This window comes from Peromyscus maniculatus, chromosome 8 (genome assembly GCF_049852395.1).
Source record: "Peromyscus maniculatus bairdii isolate BWxNUB_F1_BW_parent chromosome 8, HU_Pman_BW_mat_3.1, whole genome shotgun sequence".
NCBI classification, from domain to species: Eukaryota; Metazoa; Chordata; class Mammalia; order Rodentia; family Cricetidae; genus Peromyscus; species Peromyscus maniculatus.
In genome coordinates this window covers 62,399,805-62,415,879 of record NC_134859.1, presented here as the reverse complement: position 1 = coordinate 62,415,879, position 16,075 = coordinate 62,399,805, and the positions used below count along the sequence as shown (strand labels likewise).

The window sequence follows — 16,075 nt, the reverse complement described above, 5'->3', positions numbered from 1 at the left end:
AGGTACTGATATCACCAAGGCCCACCCCAGAAGGGGTGATCACCCACAAAAGCTAGGAAGCCCCAAGCACACTGCACAGCCTTCAGGTATCGCTCAGGATGGAGTGTCCTTCCCAAATAACTCTGGTCTAAACCTGGTCTAGGCAGCTGGACTGGTCTGAGTCTTTGCAACCCAGCTTCCTTCCTTCTGAGGGGAATTCTCAGCTCTTAATTACTTACTCTGGTCGGGGGTGGGGGAGGTCTAGTGAATCTGGTCAGTTTCTGGAACTTCCTGAAGCTGTTTTGTTTACCTTCCCACTTGAGGAACTTCCTAGCAGGATGGAATGTTTCAGTCTTGGAGGAAACTTACACAACAGGTGGGGGCCGTGGCTATGAAACAAAACGGTAAGGGCTTCGGTGAGGGCTCCGGTGAGGGCTTCCTAGCAGATGGTCTTGCACTCATGGACCAGGACAGATTTCCAGGGACTTTCAATGCCTTGGGTTACCTACCAGTCAGCTGACAGTGAGGTGGCGTGCTATGGATCCAGCCCACACTATGCAATTTGGTCACTGGCTGTGCCCCGGTTTTCTCACCCGGAAAATTCAGAAATTAGGTGAGAGCTGGGTCTGGTAGCACAGGCCTCTAGTCCCAGCTTTTGAAACCCCAAAATTGGCCCCCAGTGACACACCTCCTCTAACAAGGCCACACCCTCTAATCCTCCCCAAACAGTTCCAAGGACCGGAGGACCAGATATTCAAATATATGAGCCTGCAGGTGCCATACTCATTCAAACCACTGCACTATCTCAAAGGGTAAAAAAGAGAGCTGGAGATACAGCTTTGGGGTGGAGTGCATGAGTGAGGTCCTGAGTGCAGCTCCTAGTGTGCAGAAAGAAAGTGAGGGTGAGGAGAAGGGATAAGGAAAGAAGGAACCTGAAGAAACAGGGACGTCCATAGCAAGCTCATCCTTGTGAAAAACTGAAGATTCAAGCCAGAAACAGCAAGTATTCAGGGTCAGATATTAGCACTATGGTCTGCAAGATTGTCTCTGTCCCCTCCACTCTATTGTGGAGGGGACAATCCTGGGCAAGATGGGACAGAATGCAGAATAAAGCAAACTATGACAACACTCGGAAAAGCAACTATAACGTTTCAGTTAGGAAAAAAAAAAAAAAAACACCGAAAATAGCTTGCTCAAGCCTTTGTAGATAAAAATGTAAAATGTATGCAAATGTATGTGACTCACATAGAAACATATATCCACAGCCTCCTCACAGTCAGCACCGGATGTGGAGATGTAGGGCTGTGGCCTGCAGGAGAATCCCTGTAGTGTAGTGAGAGGGCCTAAGCTGCCTTGATATTGTGGGGAGGGGTCAGTGCTGCAGCCTTCCAGGGTTTGTAGCTGATGCCTATACCCAGGCATGTGTTCCCTTTCTCCTGGGTTCTATGCCTTCAGAAAGTGATGCGCAAGACTAAGGAATGCCCTTGTCCTTTCTCTGCTCGTCCGTCTGCTTCCTCAGAGAGCCTGCTTGCTCCCTCTCCCATCCCGGAACTCTATTTCTGGATAGTCTTGCTAGAGATGCACCACCCCCTCTCCTGCCATGCTCCAGGTGTCGGTTGGGCCCTCCCAATCTTCTATGCCAGTCAGGGACCGTGGGAGGGTAACAGTTGAGCAGCGAGGGCCGGCAAGCCACAGATCCAGAAGCTTGGGTTAGGCCTGGGGTCATAAGAGCTGAATGGGTACAGGAGGGCCTCCGTATGCTGTAGACAGCTGTAGGGATCTCCTATACACAAGAGCATCTACCCTTGAACCTCCCCGAGGTCCACAGGCTCTATCCTGTGCTGCTCTTCTTGGGTAGTTATGGAGGCTGGCGTCCAGACAGCTGGGCAGCTTACAAGGCTGGGCACAAGTTTCCTTATGGATAAAGGTCTGCTTCTACCGTTCAAAACTATACCTGTGCTTGTCTGGGATGAGGAGGAGCCCTCCTCTGTGTTCTGTGGGTGCTAACAACACTGCTTTCCATAGAGGTCAGAGAGTAGCTTAACTCTTTGTAGACCTCTGTGTTCCTGGAGCCCAAGAAGGTTTTGCCCTAAGCTGTCTGAAGATGGGACGGGACGGGACGGGATGGGACGGGATGGGACGGGAACTGCTCCCTTAGTAGAAATGCACTATCCTGGTATATGAAAGGTCTAATCCAGGTCTTCCTGGGTGGGCTTGATTGCCTCCTTCCCTGGGAATTCAGGAAACAGGCTTCAGCCTCCGCTGTCTTGGACCACCCTAGCCTGGGTCCCTTTTAGTCCAGTACTGTCTCCAAGTCACTTGACCCAAGGAGATCTGTGTACCTAATCTATGGGAAAGTTGCCCCGAGTCCCCTATCTTACCCCCCATCCCCCAGCCCCAAAGCCCTCAGTGCTGTTGAGGTCACTGTTAGGAATTTTGTTGAAGACTCTCTTCTCTGAGGCATCTGACCCCATCATCCCTCAACTTCTGTGTGATTATGCACTGAGGCCAGAGGTAAAGGGCTCCTGGAGGGACTGGGTGAGCCCGGGGCCTTCTGTACCCCAGTTTGTCTCTATGCCTCAAGGGGCACATGTGAAAGATGTCCTTCCCCTGAGGGCAATGTCTGACTCTGACCCCTGCGGGGCCGTCTTACTTTAACCACCCACCCCTGGTGTGAATAGATGGATGCTTTAAGGTTTGGTAGGAAACAATCCCTGGGTGGTCCAGCCTTCCAGCGGGTGCAGGACGCTGTTAACCTAGTCCACGCCGCTATCTATGCTTGTCTAGGGGTGGGGCCTGGCAACGGCACCAGCCCCAAAATCGTGCTTAGAGATCCTGGGGTGGCAGGTGATGTCACCCCTGCGAGCTCATAGGTCTCCCTAGTCTGCGGGTTGCCAGAATTTCTGCTGAGCCCAACCGGAGGAGGAGGGGAGCCTCTGGCCCTGCGCCGCCTCCCGGAGACCCCGCGGGAGTGCTGTGCGCCGGCTGGAGGCCGTCGGTGGGGCTGCGGGCTGCTCTCACACCCCACCGGCCTTCTGCGGCTGGGGGTGGGCGCGCTGAGCCTCACGCTGATTGGCTGCCGCCTCCGCCCCCCGCCCCGGGCGCAGCGCAGCCCCGGGGAAGTTGCTAGTTGGCGCGCGGGCTGCGGGGCCGCGGCTCCCGGATCCGCAGCGGGTTAGCCGTGGCCACAACGGCACACTGGACTCCCGGGGGGCGCTCCCCCGCCCTCACCTCCGCAGCTCCGGCTTGCTCCTCCCTGCTACCTGTTTCCCTGGCGCGCCCTCCTCCACCCTGAGCTCTGCAACTTCGGCCCCCCGAGTCTGGCCGCCCCTCCCGGCACCCCGCCCGCCGGCGCCCTCCCTCCTTTGTTGTGCGATGAGGGTCGGGTTTCCCATCTGACCAAGGAGCCGCTACCGCGCGGAGCCGCGGGCATGGAGCCGCTTAGCCACCGGGGCCTGCCGCGCCTCTCCTGGATCGACACCCTCTACAGCAGTACGTGTGCGCTTTGGCCGGGGGTGGGAGGGAGACCCTGCGCCCTCCCATGATCCCTGTCGCCCTCTGGGTCCCAGGTGCAACCAGGCAATGGCGAGGGTTTGCGGGCATGGTCCTCCAGGTGTGCGGCCGGCCAGGAGGAGGAGCAGCGGTGTGGGGTCGTTAAGGCAGACTTGGGGGGGTGGGGGGCTTGCACGCACCGGGGCCGGGGGAATTGTGTTACCCTACCCACCTGTTGTGTAACCCGGCACTCCAGCGCTCTGTGAGTGGGGAGCGCCCTTTTTAGGGCGCTACCTCAGCCTTCTGGATGGGCAGCTCTTCTCCCCACGTTGAAGCAGAAAGGCCATCTTGGGAAAAGTCTTTGGTGCTCTAGTTGACCACCTCAGGGACATTCTGAAGCCGATGTGTGATTCGGGTAGATGATGGGATCAGGTTGGAAGAGAGACTGGAGGTACGGATCTCCGTGGGGGCCATTTGGATGAAAGAGCCAACCCCCAAGCTCAGCAGTCTTTCTCGCCAGCCTCATCGCCACCCCCATGATCATCACTACCACCACCACCCCCCAGAAAAGCAAATGAAGAAAGAAAAAAAAAAAAAACCTCCGGTACTCCACCCCCTCGTTCCCAAATCAGCTGCGATCATGTGATTGCTCTTGTACAGCCTGGGGGATGTGTCGTTGATCACTGGGACTTACTCAACCGGGAACCATTTTCCCCCCACCCCTTACCTTAGGTGGCAGTGCCATGCCGTTCCCCTCCCCCCAACTCCTTGACATTCTGGCGTAGGGAGATGGTCCTGCTGGCCTCCAAGGAAGACAGTGGATTTTGCTCTTTATTGTGGTAATGCTGGGAGCCCTCCCACTCTCTTAGCGCACCCCCAACTCTGAGGCAGGTACAGCTAGGTGGTGACTATGAACATTAGATACCACGGAACAAGGACATTTTGAAGGGTTAACCTGGCTTGAGTTCTTTTTTAAGTCACATTCCAGCGGTGAGAGATTATGTTTTGAGCCTGGAGATCCTGCCTTGGTGTCTCTGCATTGCCCATTACCCAGCTCTGCCCTCTACATCCCTTTGGGTCTAGCCTCTGCCTTCTGCTCCCTCTGGGTCCAGCCTCTGTCTTCTGCTCCCTCTGGGTCCATGTCCTCTGCTCCCTCTGGATCCTGTACTTCTCATGTCTGCTCCCCAGCCTCTTATCCCAGTTTCCTACCCCTCCTCCCAGGAGCTCCCCTAATAATGGTTCATTCTGCTTTGGGTTTTCAACATCAAAGAGGCAAATCTGGTTCCCCTGGGTGTCCATCCTGGTCAAACCCAGCCAGTCCATCTGCTCTTTTCCAGTAGAGGCCAGCATCATTGGGTGAAGGTCAGGGCTCACAGCTGTGTGGCGTGTGTGTACACGTGTGTCTGTGCAAATGGGGACACACATCTGTTCAGAGGCCTGGTGCAGATCAGCTCCTGACTCAAAGGACGGATTAGTGACCTCTGTTTAGCTGAGCTCTTGCAAATAACAGTCATAACAATGCCTCATATTCATCTGCTGCTTATGCTCTTGGGTATTTCTGGCTCTCTGCAAAACCCATTTTTGGTTTCCTTATTTCCCAAACGTTGAATCCTATGGAAAGCAATTTGTGGTTTTCTTTCTATTACTAATGTTCTATAACTTGATCATCCAAATCCCCACCCCTAGCCCTAGCCTGGAGTCATGGGGCAAAATTGCCTTGAGATTTCTTGACCAGGGGAATGTCAGAGTGGGGAATCAGGCCAAGGGCCTCTTTGGGGGTGCTCACTCCAGTCCTCACTCCGATAGCCTGGCACCTGAGCCGTCTAATCTATTGTAAGGCCCTGGGGCAGCTGGAGGGAGGGCGGCGGGGTGGCGGGCAGGGGCACTAACTCGGCGTCGTGCATGGTGTCCCCGCCTCACTTTCTGGAATGGCTTATTTGGGAGTCTGTGGCAGAAGGCTTCCTGGGAAGGTTCTATGCAGTCATATTTGGGCTGCTAGCCATCAAGTTTTCTTTTTGACAAGAACCTAAGTTAAATAAATACCCAGGCTGTCATTTGCCTGGCAGTGTGGTTCTGTGGCTCCCTGGGAAGTTCCTCTGCCTCCCTGGAAGCTTTGTGCTTACCACACTCGCAGGTCCCCACAAATGCTAGATCCAGGAATTGTAAGCTGGGCACAAACGGCAGTCAATGTGACCCCTTAGAGATGTGAAGTGATGCAGTGATAGAAGCGCAGTGTGAGTGAGGTTCGTGTAAAAGTACTCCATCGCCTCTCCGGGTTGTTCAGAGTGTGCCAAGTACCGGGCTAGGTACTTTCTACCTCCTGTTTCCAAACCTCATTACCCTGAACTCTCACAGATTAGCAAGGGGGTGGGGCGCTGAGTAGACTCAGTCATGTACTCACAGTCACCCAGCTGATAAAGCACAGAAGGGAATTCAGGCCATACCTGGGCCTAGAAGGAGGACTTGAGTGCCTCCCAGATGTGTCTGAGCTTCCTCAAGGCCCAGGGCTGTCATGCAGATGGGGACACCTCTCTCCTTAGTCCTGTCTTCAGATGTTTCCCTGAAATGATCCCGAAGGGTAAGAGGCTTTGGTAACTCCGGTGCCATGTTCCGTATCTGGGCCTGGTTTCGGAACCCATGCCACGTTGACCGAGGCTCCCTCTAAAGCCCTCAACTCCTGTCACACTAGCCGCCAACCGCTTCCTCCACAGACTTCTCGTTACTGGAGTCCCTGGCCGCCTCTTTCTGGTGTAAGTAAAGGTGATAGCAGCAAATCCCCTCTGCTTGTAGCTGGAGTCCTGAATGGCTGGGCCGTGGACATCCATTCGGCACAAGGAAAAGCGTTAGATCAGGTCCCAATGTGATCTGGGACTGATTGGGGCAGGATTCTTGGCCCTGAGAGCCTGAAGTGGCTGCTGGGGGCTGCAGCCACCTCAGGTTCCTGCCTCTTTACTTCTCATTTTCGGTATGGATGTAATGCTGCCAGCTTCCTCCTCGATGCTTTGTCTTGATTCTTCCCCAATGGCTGGTATGAGTCTCTCTGTGGGCCTAATTTCTTTCTCATAATTCCTGTATGTCTTTTCATCAGTCATCCTTTCCACTAGACACTTCCTGCCCTCTCTACTATACCATGGAGGTAATCTGGACTGAATTAAGTTCTGTGAAGGAACACAAACACAAGGATATTCCGAAACTCGGCCTGTCCCTCCCAAGTAGAGACAGCCCTCCAAGCAGATCTGGACTGAGACACATATGTGCACCAGGCAGGCTCATCCTTTAGCTCCTCTTCAGATGGGAAATCTTTAAATATGTGCTCTAGATGTATTTAGAAGGGAGGCACAGGGCTGCATTTTCAGGCCTTCTCTTTTTTGCCATTTTAGCCTCCTTTACCCCAGGCAATTCAGTGCAGATCCCAAACATACCTACCCTGCTGAGCCAAGCAGAAGCCTATACTTGCTTAGACTCCATAGAAGGCAGAACATGACCATCTGTAGTTAGAAAAAAAAAACCCGCCTTATGGAATGAATGTCTTTTATCCCAATAACGTTCAAAGACTAATTAGTCTCTTGCTATATTTTCATGCCCCTTATAGAATCATAGCCTGCATGCCAGCGGTTATGAGGATACAAACCCATCCCAGACCATCTTAGGCCCACCTCAGTGTCTCATCCTAGTCCTGTATTTGCTGTGTACCTTAGGACCAAGCCACCAGCCCCGAGTTTAATCAGAGCAGCTCCGAAGCCAGGCTCCACCAGACTGCTCCTGATGTTCCTTCCAGTGAACACCTGCAGATGGGTGTTCTCTGCTGAGTGGTAATTTATTCCTCCTCATCAGCACCAGTCCATAATTGTCATGACAGTTGGAGTCTCGGAGGTAGGACTGACAGAATAATTAAGTCATCTGTTCAATAAAACTTTTTTTTGTTGTGACCATTGCTATTGCTCGGAAAAAGGAAGGAATGGTGGGAAGATTCGTGGGGAATTAACTAGGAGGTACTTCTTGGGGTTGGATTAGATGATGGGGAGGATGTTGAGAACACCCCTTTTGCCTTTGTCGTGGGGGCAGGATGGAATGCTTAGGCTGTTCTCTGAGGTATGATACGTTTCCTGGGACGGTTCTGTCCCTTCCTTGTGCTCACTCCTCTGTAAAGTAATGTCTCTCAGGGGTGTCACGTGGGTCAGTTAGTTAATGTCTGTTAACAACTTTGAGGATGAGGTACGCCCTTGAACTGCCTGCCTGTCCAGCTCATCACGGTCTCATATTCGATCAGGTTTGGGAGAGCCTTGCATCTGAGAAGATGGAGAGAGAACCGGTAGGAACAGAGTGCTGTGCCAATGTTGTACTCAGCCGTACCCACAGAGTTTTAGGGAGTACCTAGCTAGTAGCTCAGGCATAAGCCCTCGGTAGTTTTTGGTGGTGTTAAGTTTGAGAGGGAGCAAATGTTTTCCCCCTTATTTTTTTTGGCTTCTGTAACTCCTGACTCCACCAGAAATCCCAGAAACACATTATCTGACCCATTCATGAGTTTCCTGGCATGTGTATTTGGTAATTGTAGTAGCGTGTAGTGAATTCGGAGACCCCCCAGGGGAGTCCTGTGCTTGCCAGGGCCTGTGATTGGAAGACTTCTCTGCTGTGTTTATGTTGCTTAAGCCTTGTGGGAAAAGCCTGCAGCTCCACTTCAGATGGTTCCGGGACAAGCCTGATGCCCCTACCTTAGGTTTTAGGCTGTGCTGGGCTAAGGGGATGAGTGGGGATACTGCCCACTGTGCTCTGCCAGGGTCTTAGCCCTTTTCTCTGAGCGTTGCCTGGATCTGTGAGAGAAGCATGCAAGCCTGTCTGTCTCCAGAGCTGTCAAAAGGAAGACAAGCTCTCCTGTAGCTGAGACTAGCCTTGAACTCACTGTGTAGCTAAGATCTTGAACTCCTGATGCTCGTTCCCCGAACACTTGGGGTTACAGGCTTTATGCAGCACTGGAGATCTAAACCAGGGTTTCATGTATTCTGTACAAGCGCTCTGCTAAATAAGCTATATCCCAAGCCAGGCTAGATTGTTTTGCTGTATGACTTAGTCTTAGTTCCACCTTGTATTTCTTAAGGTAAGATTTAGTCACTTGGAGCTGTGAGGACCCATGCTTGGTAACAGGAGTCTTATGTTGGTCTTGAAGCTTGAGCAAGACCTTCTTTATATCCTACATGTTAGTGGGGAGGAAAGAAGAAACCAGGGCAATGGGCTGACTACACGCTACCCATATGGAAGTTGATGACAGATGCTAGGTCCTGCTCCTGCTACCGCCAAGGCATTTGGAAAGAGCCCTTTGAGGTGGTACCTCAAGTGGGCCTATTTGCTCTTTGTGGAGGGGGCAACCAGTTCTCTGGTTTCTAGATTCAGAATTGTTTTCTCATGCCAGAACAAGAGGAATCTGGCTTTATGGGTTGTATAGAAAATGTCAGGGTCACCTGACCTTCGGAGGTGAGGCTAGATGGGATGAATTCTGTAATGACCTAGTTGGTCAGGTCCAATCCCCTCTTCCTTGTCTCTGCCCTCACTCACATGCTATTATGCCCCTTTAGACCACATGACATGGAGATGTCATTTTGCCTAAAGTGAGCAAGGTTTTCAGAAGGGATTGGGTACCTAGGAGAGCCTAGGGTTGTTGAGGGATCTGTGGGTTTACTTAGGGCTTCTGGGGAAGGATGTGGCTGTAATTATCTCCATGGGATTGAAGGGCTGATCCTGTTAGTGTGCTGGGCTAACCCCTTCCTCCTGGGCATTGCCTCCCAGGCAGCAGTAAGAGTTTAATGGATCACATTACACAGCAGCTGTGTAATTAAGCTCAGTTACCTCCCCGGCTGGGGGGCATCGCCACACAGCCACCAATTGGGTTCTTCCTTTGTGGTTACCTTGGTTAATGGTGGCTATCCTGAGCATTTTTTTTTTTTTAATTCTTTTTTGGTGATTCTCTGCCTTGAAGACATACTTTTATGAGAAAGGCTCTTTTATGAAGAGTTTGGGTTGGGGTGGCCGTGTGTTCTGTGATGGCACCTAGTGGAGCCCTCTTTAGAAAGAAACTGAGTTTTGAAGAGAACCCTTGTCCTCGGAGCCCTGAATGACACCTTCCAATGAGAAGAACCCCTGAGTCCTGCTGGACTTAGAGAAATTAGGTTTTTCCATTTGAGAAGATCTTGTCTTCCAGTATAAAAAAATTGTTTATCGTTACTGAATATATATGTGCGTGGTAGCTTGTGTGTGGAGGCTAGAAAACACATTTATGGGGTCTGCTTTCTCTTTCCACATTTTATATGGATTCTGGGGGTTCAACTCGGGTTGGCAAGCTTGTTCAGCAAGCACTTTTACCCCGAGGACCATCTTGTTAGCCTTCTGTTTTCTTTAGAACAACTGGAAGTGGGAGTTGGGGATACAGCACAGTAAGTAAAGTGCTTGTCTGGGATTCACAAAGCCCTGGGATAAAGCCAGAGCACCCCACAAAACTGGAGTGTGGTTGCCACCCTGGAGGATGGAGAGTTCAAGGTTAGCCTTGGCTGTATGGGGAGCTTGGGCCACATGAAACTTGATCTCAGAGCCGGATGTGAGGTCTCATGCCTGTAAACCCAGCAACTGAAGACTGAGGCATGGTTTTGAGGTTAGCCTGGGCTACACAGTAAGTTCTAGAATAGCCTGGACTGCTGAGTGAAACACAAAGAAAAAAGTCAAGAAAAGGTACAGTTTAATTAGCCAGATATGCTAGATGTTTTCTGTGCATTATCTATAAAAACCCCAATCGGGTAGTTTATCATTTCCTGATAGAAATGAGAAAGTGGAGGATCTGAAAGATTCAGTTATTAGGGCAGGTGTCCCAGCTTGCACTTGACCAGATCTCTGTGTTCTGACTCCAGCGACCACTCAGCTTCCTACACAGCATTGACACAACAACGCTATCTAGTACCTGCCGTGTGCCAAGTTGGCACCGGCATTTCACACACCACTGCTGCTCCTCTAGGCCCCAGGACGTGTGCAGGTGGCGTTCCTCTATTTGATACGGGGAAACTGGACTTGGAGAGGTTAGGGATTAACTAACTGGAGGAGTAGGCACTGGGCTGGAATATCAGGTTGGCCTGACCCTAATATTGACCCTTAAAAAATGGCTCCACTTTCTACACTGGTCCTTTCCACCATGGATCAGCGAGGGCCACAGCAGCCACTGTTTCACCGAACTGCATAGATCTGGTTATTTCTGACCAGTGTTACAGCTGTGAAGATTTTTTCCAGGGTGTGTGTCGGGGGTAGTGCTGATGGTTGAACCTAGTGTTTTATGTGTGCTAAGTAAATGCTGTACCACTGAGCTGTATTCCCAGCCCCTTTGAGCTAGATTCCCAAGCCCCTTTTTTATTTCGAGACGGTCTCTTCTAAGGTTGACAAGGCTGGCCTTGAACCCTTGATCCTCCAGCCTCAACTTCCCAGATAGCTGAGACTGTAGGCAAGCACTACCAAGACTGAGTCTTGTTTATCCAGGGCATGTGAGCAGCTCAGCTCCTAGGGATCCTTTATGTGCCTCACCAGTTGGCTGCCTTTTCCGAGGGATGGGTCCCCCCCCCATGGATATTTGGAGCTCCTACCCCTGCATGACCTCATTTTTGGGGTTATTGGCAAGAAATGGTACTTGGTAATGAGAGGGGGAAGGTGGGAGAGGGAGAGAGACTGCCTGACCATGAATCTAGGCTTTGGAAGTGGGGATGGGATGTACTTAATGCCTTGTTTTCAGAGCACTTGGAGCTAGGGGTAAAGAAGTGGGAACTGGAAGAGAGGATTTGGCAGAGCCAGAGTGTGCTGGCCCTGCTCTTGGACCTTTTAAAATTCACCTCCACTGTTCCAGAAGGAGAAGAAAGAGCCCTCAGCCATAAATTAGGCCACCGAGCACCAAAGTCCCTTGCCCAGGCCCGGGGCCTGCTGGGTGGAGAGCTGGCTGATGTCTGAACTTAGCCCGTGCAGCATGTTAATTATGGGTGATGTGACGCTGGGGTAGTAGCCTCCAGTCCCCTTGTCCACACCCATGGGGGTCCCCTGGCCCAGGGAGCCCCTCACTGAGGTGGCAGCCCTCAGGGAGAGGCTGAGCCTGGTGACTCAGACCTTTGTATATCCCCCCTTTGGCTAGGGCCAAAAAGGCCTAAATAAGACTGAAGGCCTCCTTTCACAAAGGGCTTGTGTGTGGTGAGCAGAGGGAAGAAAGCTTGAGCAGGAATTAAACAAGGAAGGCAGAAGTGTACCACACACGCACACGCACGTGGGTTGGGGGAAAGCTCTCCAGCTCCATTCTCTTTCTTCCCGTTGGTGTGGAAAATTTCAAGGACAGCTCACATCCTGTATTGACTCAGCAGTGTTTTTTTTTTAGGAACCTCTGCTTGCTAGGGTATAGGGGTATAGGGACCCCTGTATCTTGTCACATTTTCCTATGGGGACACAGGCAATTCCAGCTGCTCTAAGGGCCTCACATCCTCCTGATTCCACTTCTCCCACCACTCTGGCTGCCTCCTTCTGTGGTCCTGCTCTGTTCCTGCCTCCTAGCCCTTCCCCCTTGGTTCCCGAATGTGGCCAGCGCAGAGGCTCAGCCCTGCCAAGTTCCCTCCTCTAGGTCCCTCGCCCACCCCGAGCTCCCCTCTGCTCTCCCTGCCCTTCCCCTCCACCCTCTTCACTTTCTTTTGAGGGAGCAATGTCTCTCTGGGAAGACCACCAAAAGGCTGCCAACTCCCAAAGTGATTTGAGGTCAGGAGAGCAGATCCTGGTGATGAAACTCCAAGCCTCCAAAATACACCCTCCTCCGGTAGCTTCTCCACAGGTCGCTCTGTGCAGGCGGAAACAGTGATTTGGTGGGGGCAGAGCAGGGTTGGTGAATCCCCACTGGTGTAGAGGCTCGTGGTAGAGGCTGCTGTTGATTCTATGTCAAAGAAGAGCCAGGGAATTATGGGGAAGTCTAGGATAGAGCATTAAATTTGGTCATGGGTGGTCTAACCAGGAAAGCGAACACTACACCCTGGTGATTATTTTTTAAAAGTATTTAAGGGATGAGTGGTTTTTTTGTTTTTTAAAGTATTTTATTTGTGTGTGTTGTATGTGAGGGTACACGGGTGCCATAGTGTGTGTGTGTGTGTGTGTGTGTGTGTGTGTGTGTGTGTGTGTGTGTGTGTGTGTAGGTCAGGACAACCTTGGTGTTTGTCCTTGCCTTCCACCCTGTTTGAAGCAGGGTCTTTGCTGGTTGCCACTGCGCTCCAGATCCCAGGCTGGGTGGTACATGCCCCAGGCTAGCTGGCCTATACTGCAGGCTAGCAGGCTCATAATGCAGGCTAGTAGACCCAAGAGCTTCCTGTGTCTCCCCTACCCATCTCATTGTGGGGGTGCTGGAATTATAGGCATCAGCCACTGTGTCCGACTTTTAAGTGGTCCGAACCCGTATCATCAGGCGCGCAGAACAAGTATTTCTCCCAGGTGAGCTCTCTCCCTGGCCCTCACTGCTTTATTTAGTATAGTCTAGGAGCCGGATAAGTGACTTACCAGCTCCGTGGACTCGAAAGCTCTGTGAGCCAGCACATACCCAAACGGAAATGAAATTCCACGGAATCGTCCACGGAATCGTCCACGGAATCGTCCACCTTCTGCCACCGACCTTCCTCCAGCAAATTTGCAGGGCATCCACATTTTTATACCTGCCTGTTCTTTTCCATTTCAACTCTTTTTAAATAAAGAACAGAAGTGGCCCAGCAGCAGCAGTGGTGGCGCACACCTTCAATCCCAGCACTCGGGAGGCAGAGCCAGGTGGATCTCTGTGAGTTTGAGGCCAGCCTGGTCTACAGAGCGAGATCCAGGACAGGTACCAAAACTACATGGAGAAATCCATGGAGAAGCCTTGAAAAAACATAAATAAATAAATTAATTAATAAGTTAATTAATTAAAATAAAGTAAAGAACAGAAGTGTTGGTCATTATCTACATTGTTTAAGATACAATAGTGGTGCAGACATTAAGGGACTCTCAGTCGCTGGGAAGTCATAACTCAGCAGACTGCCATCATTAATGTGCTGCCGCTGTGAGTTTTGCCACAGTCGCTGGGCATTTCTTCCATTTGATTGGTTAGTTGAGATATAACTTGGAAAACAAATGAGAAATGCAGCATTTGTAGTAAATAAAAGGTTATCTTTCAAATAAATGTACTGAAAACTAAATGGAGTTCTTAGTTCTGGGGTCACGTTGTTGCTCTTGGAAAGTTCCGAGTTTGAGCCTTCTTGCTGCTTTGTGGAGAGGGAGATGGAGGATAGAGAAACCTTAAAGACTTACTGGCTCCAAGTGGGGTCTTGACTCCTTACACATAGGGAAGATCATTTTCCTGCTGTGTGATTGGGCTTAAGCGTGCATTGTGACTAGCAAGCAGATGCTCATCAGACGCCCCTCTGCATTGACTCCTACTTCCATCCACCCCCAGATGGACGCCCAGTGTTTCTTGTAGCAGGAACAGCGTGGGGAGAGATGGTTTTCCCTAGGACCAAATGCCTAGAGTAGGTTCTCACATTCCAGTGTGCATTGGAACCCCCTGGGGATCATTTAAGCGTCTCTGTTCAGTAGGCCTTGGATGAAGCCGAAGGTTCTGCATCTTCCACAGGTACCACAGCTGCAGCTACTGCCGGTTCAAGGAACTTAGTTTGGGTAAGAGTGCCCAGAGTCTTTTATGCCCACTCACAGAGGGTATAACTGAACTCTGACCCCAGTCAGACCCTTCTGGTCCTTCTCCACCTCCCTAATGCTGTGACCCATTGATGCCATTCCTCCTGTTGTGGGGACCCTGCCCAACCATAAAATTATTTCATTGCTACTTCATAACTAATTTTGCTACTGTTATGAATTGTAATGTAAATATTTGATATGCAGGATATCTGATATGTGAGTTCCCAAATGGGTCAGGACCCACAGATTAAGAACTGCTGCTCTAGATTCTAGGCAAGTGAAAATGGCCTAGATTGTCATGGTGGTATACACCTGTAATCCTAGCCTAGGTAGGGGGATTGCAGTGAGTTTAAGGCTAGTTTGGATTTATATAGTGAGTACCGATCAGGGATGCGTAGTGAGACTCTGTCTTAAGCACCCTCCAACCCTCACCCCCATACCTCAGAAAAAGAAAATGAGACTTGAGCTAGCGTTCTCACATTCAGGATCTCCTTTAATCCTTGCAGTATGTCAGTCAGCCTGTCTTCACTGCGACAGATACTTGACATAAATACCCCCCCCCCCCCCCCCCCGTGTGTGTGTGTGTGTGTGTGTGTGTGTGTGTGTGTGTATGTATGTGTAGAGTGTACACTTGAATGTGCAGGCCAGAGGTTGATGATTGATACTGGGTGCCCACCTTTATGGCACTCCACCTTATTTTTTTCAGAGAGGCGCTAGGTAAGTGACTTAAGTCTATGGGCTGCAAAGCCATTGCATAAAGCATACATTTTGCGTCATGACCAGGCTGGTCTTGAACTCACCGAGATCTGCTTGCCTCCTGACTGCTGGGATTAAAAGCATACACCATACGTGTGGTGAGATGAGGTCTCTTAGTGAACCTGGAGGTCACAGATTGGCTGGATAGGTTGGCCCCAAGCCCTAAGGATCCTCCTGTTTGTGCTCCCCAGTGCTAGGATTACGTGTGCCCACTACCACACTTGGCTTTCTGTGTGCATGTTGGAGATCTGAACTCAGGTCCTCATGCTTAGGCATCGCGTCCCCAGTCCCTACATAAACACCTGAAAGAAAGACTTACTTAGCTCCTGGTTTCAGAGCTTCAGTCCGTTGGCCGCTTGGCTTTGTGTTTCTGGGCTTGTGGTGAGGCAGAGCACCATGGTTAAAGAACATGGCAGGGGGAAGCTGACATGAGACAGACACACCCTTCTTCAAAGACAACGCCCCTGGTGGCCTGCCTCCTGCTCTTTACCATCTCCCAATAATGCCATCAAATTATGAATCAATCCGTCAGTGCATTAATCTACTCTTAAATTTATAGCCCTCGTGATCCAGTCTCCTCCCAGAAGTCTGTCAGCCAGCAGCCAAGCAAGCCTTCATTCAACGCATGCGTCTGAGAGACGCTTCATACTCAAGCCCTAATGCAGCAGGCCTGCGGAAGGTTGTTACCCCTGTTTTAAGGATGAAAGGGGGCCTGGCATTGTGATTAGCCACCGCTGGTGACTTTTGCCTTGGGGCACCCTGTATAGGGGGCACACAGGGTCTGCCTCCTTCCTAAGTGGCAGCCGCTCAGGCATCTGGTCTTTATGCGTGTCTCTGTCTAGACGAAAACCCACATTCTTCCCACCTCCCTTTCCCCCCATGATGGGCCAAGTGTGGTGTTAATGGAGCAGAAATGGTTGTTAATTTTGCAGTGCATCATTGAGAGGGTTAATGAGAGACCATCTGGTCTACTACCCAGTTGCCTAGAAAAGCCCTTTCCCCTGATTCAGGCTGACAAGCATTTTGTAGACCCCGAGGCATCTCCTGAGTTAATGTTCCCCGACTTGCAGGTTTGAGGGGAGTCCACCTTAATGGGCAGTAGGAGCCGCGCGCGCCGTCCCTGGTACAGAACCCTCAGTGA

At 51.1% G+C, this 16,075-nt stretch overlaps 1 protein-coding gene across 3 annotated transcripts in view; it reads left to right on the top strand.

Moving 5' to 3' along the window:
- Abr (ABR activator of RhoGEF and GTPase) overlaps positions 1-16,075 on the top strand; it is a 203,887-nt gene that overhangs the window by 51,693 nt on the left and 136,119 nt on the right. The window contains exon 1 of one of the 3 annotated variants that reach the window (XM_006977417.4): positions 2,821-3,471. The exons of the other annotated variants lie outside the window; for them this stretch is intronic. Within the exon in view, the coding sequence (XP_006977479.1) occupies positions 3,411-3,471 (61 nt within the window). The 5' untranslated portion in view covers positions 2,821-3,410. Of the gene's footprint in view, positions 1-2,820; positions 3,472-16,075 lie in introns of those variants that run through there. 3 annotated transcript variants of the gene reach the window in all.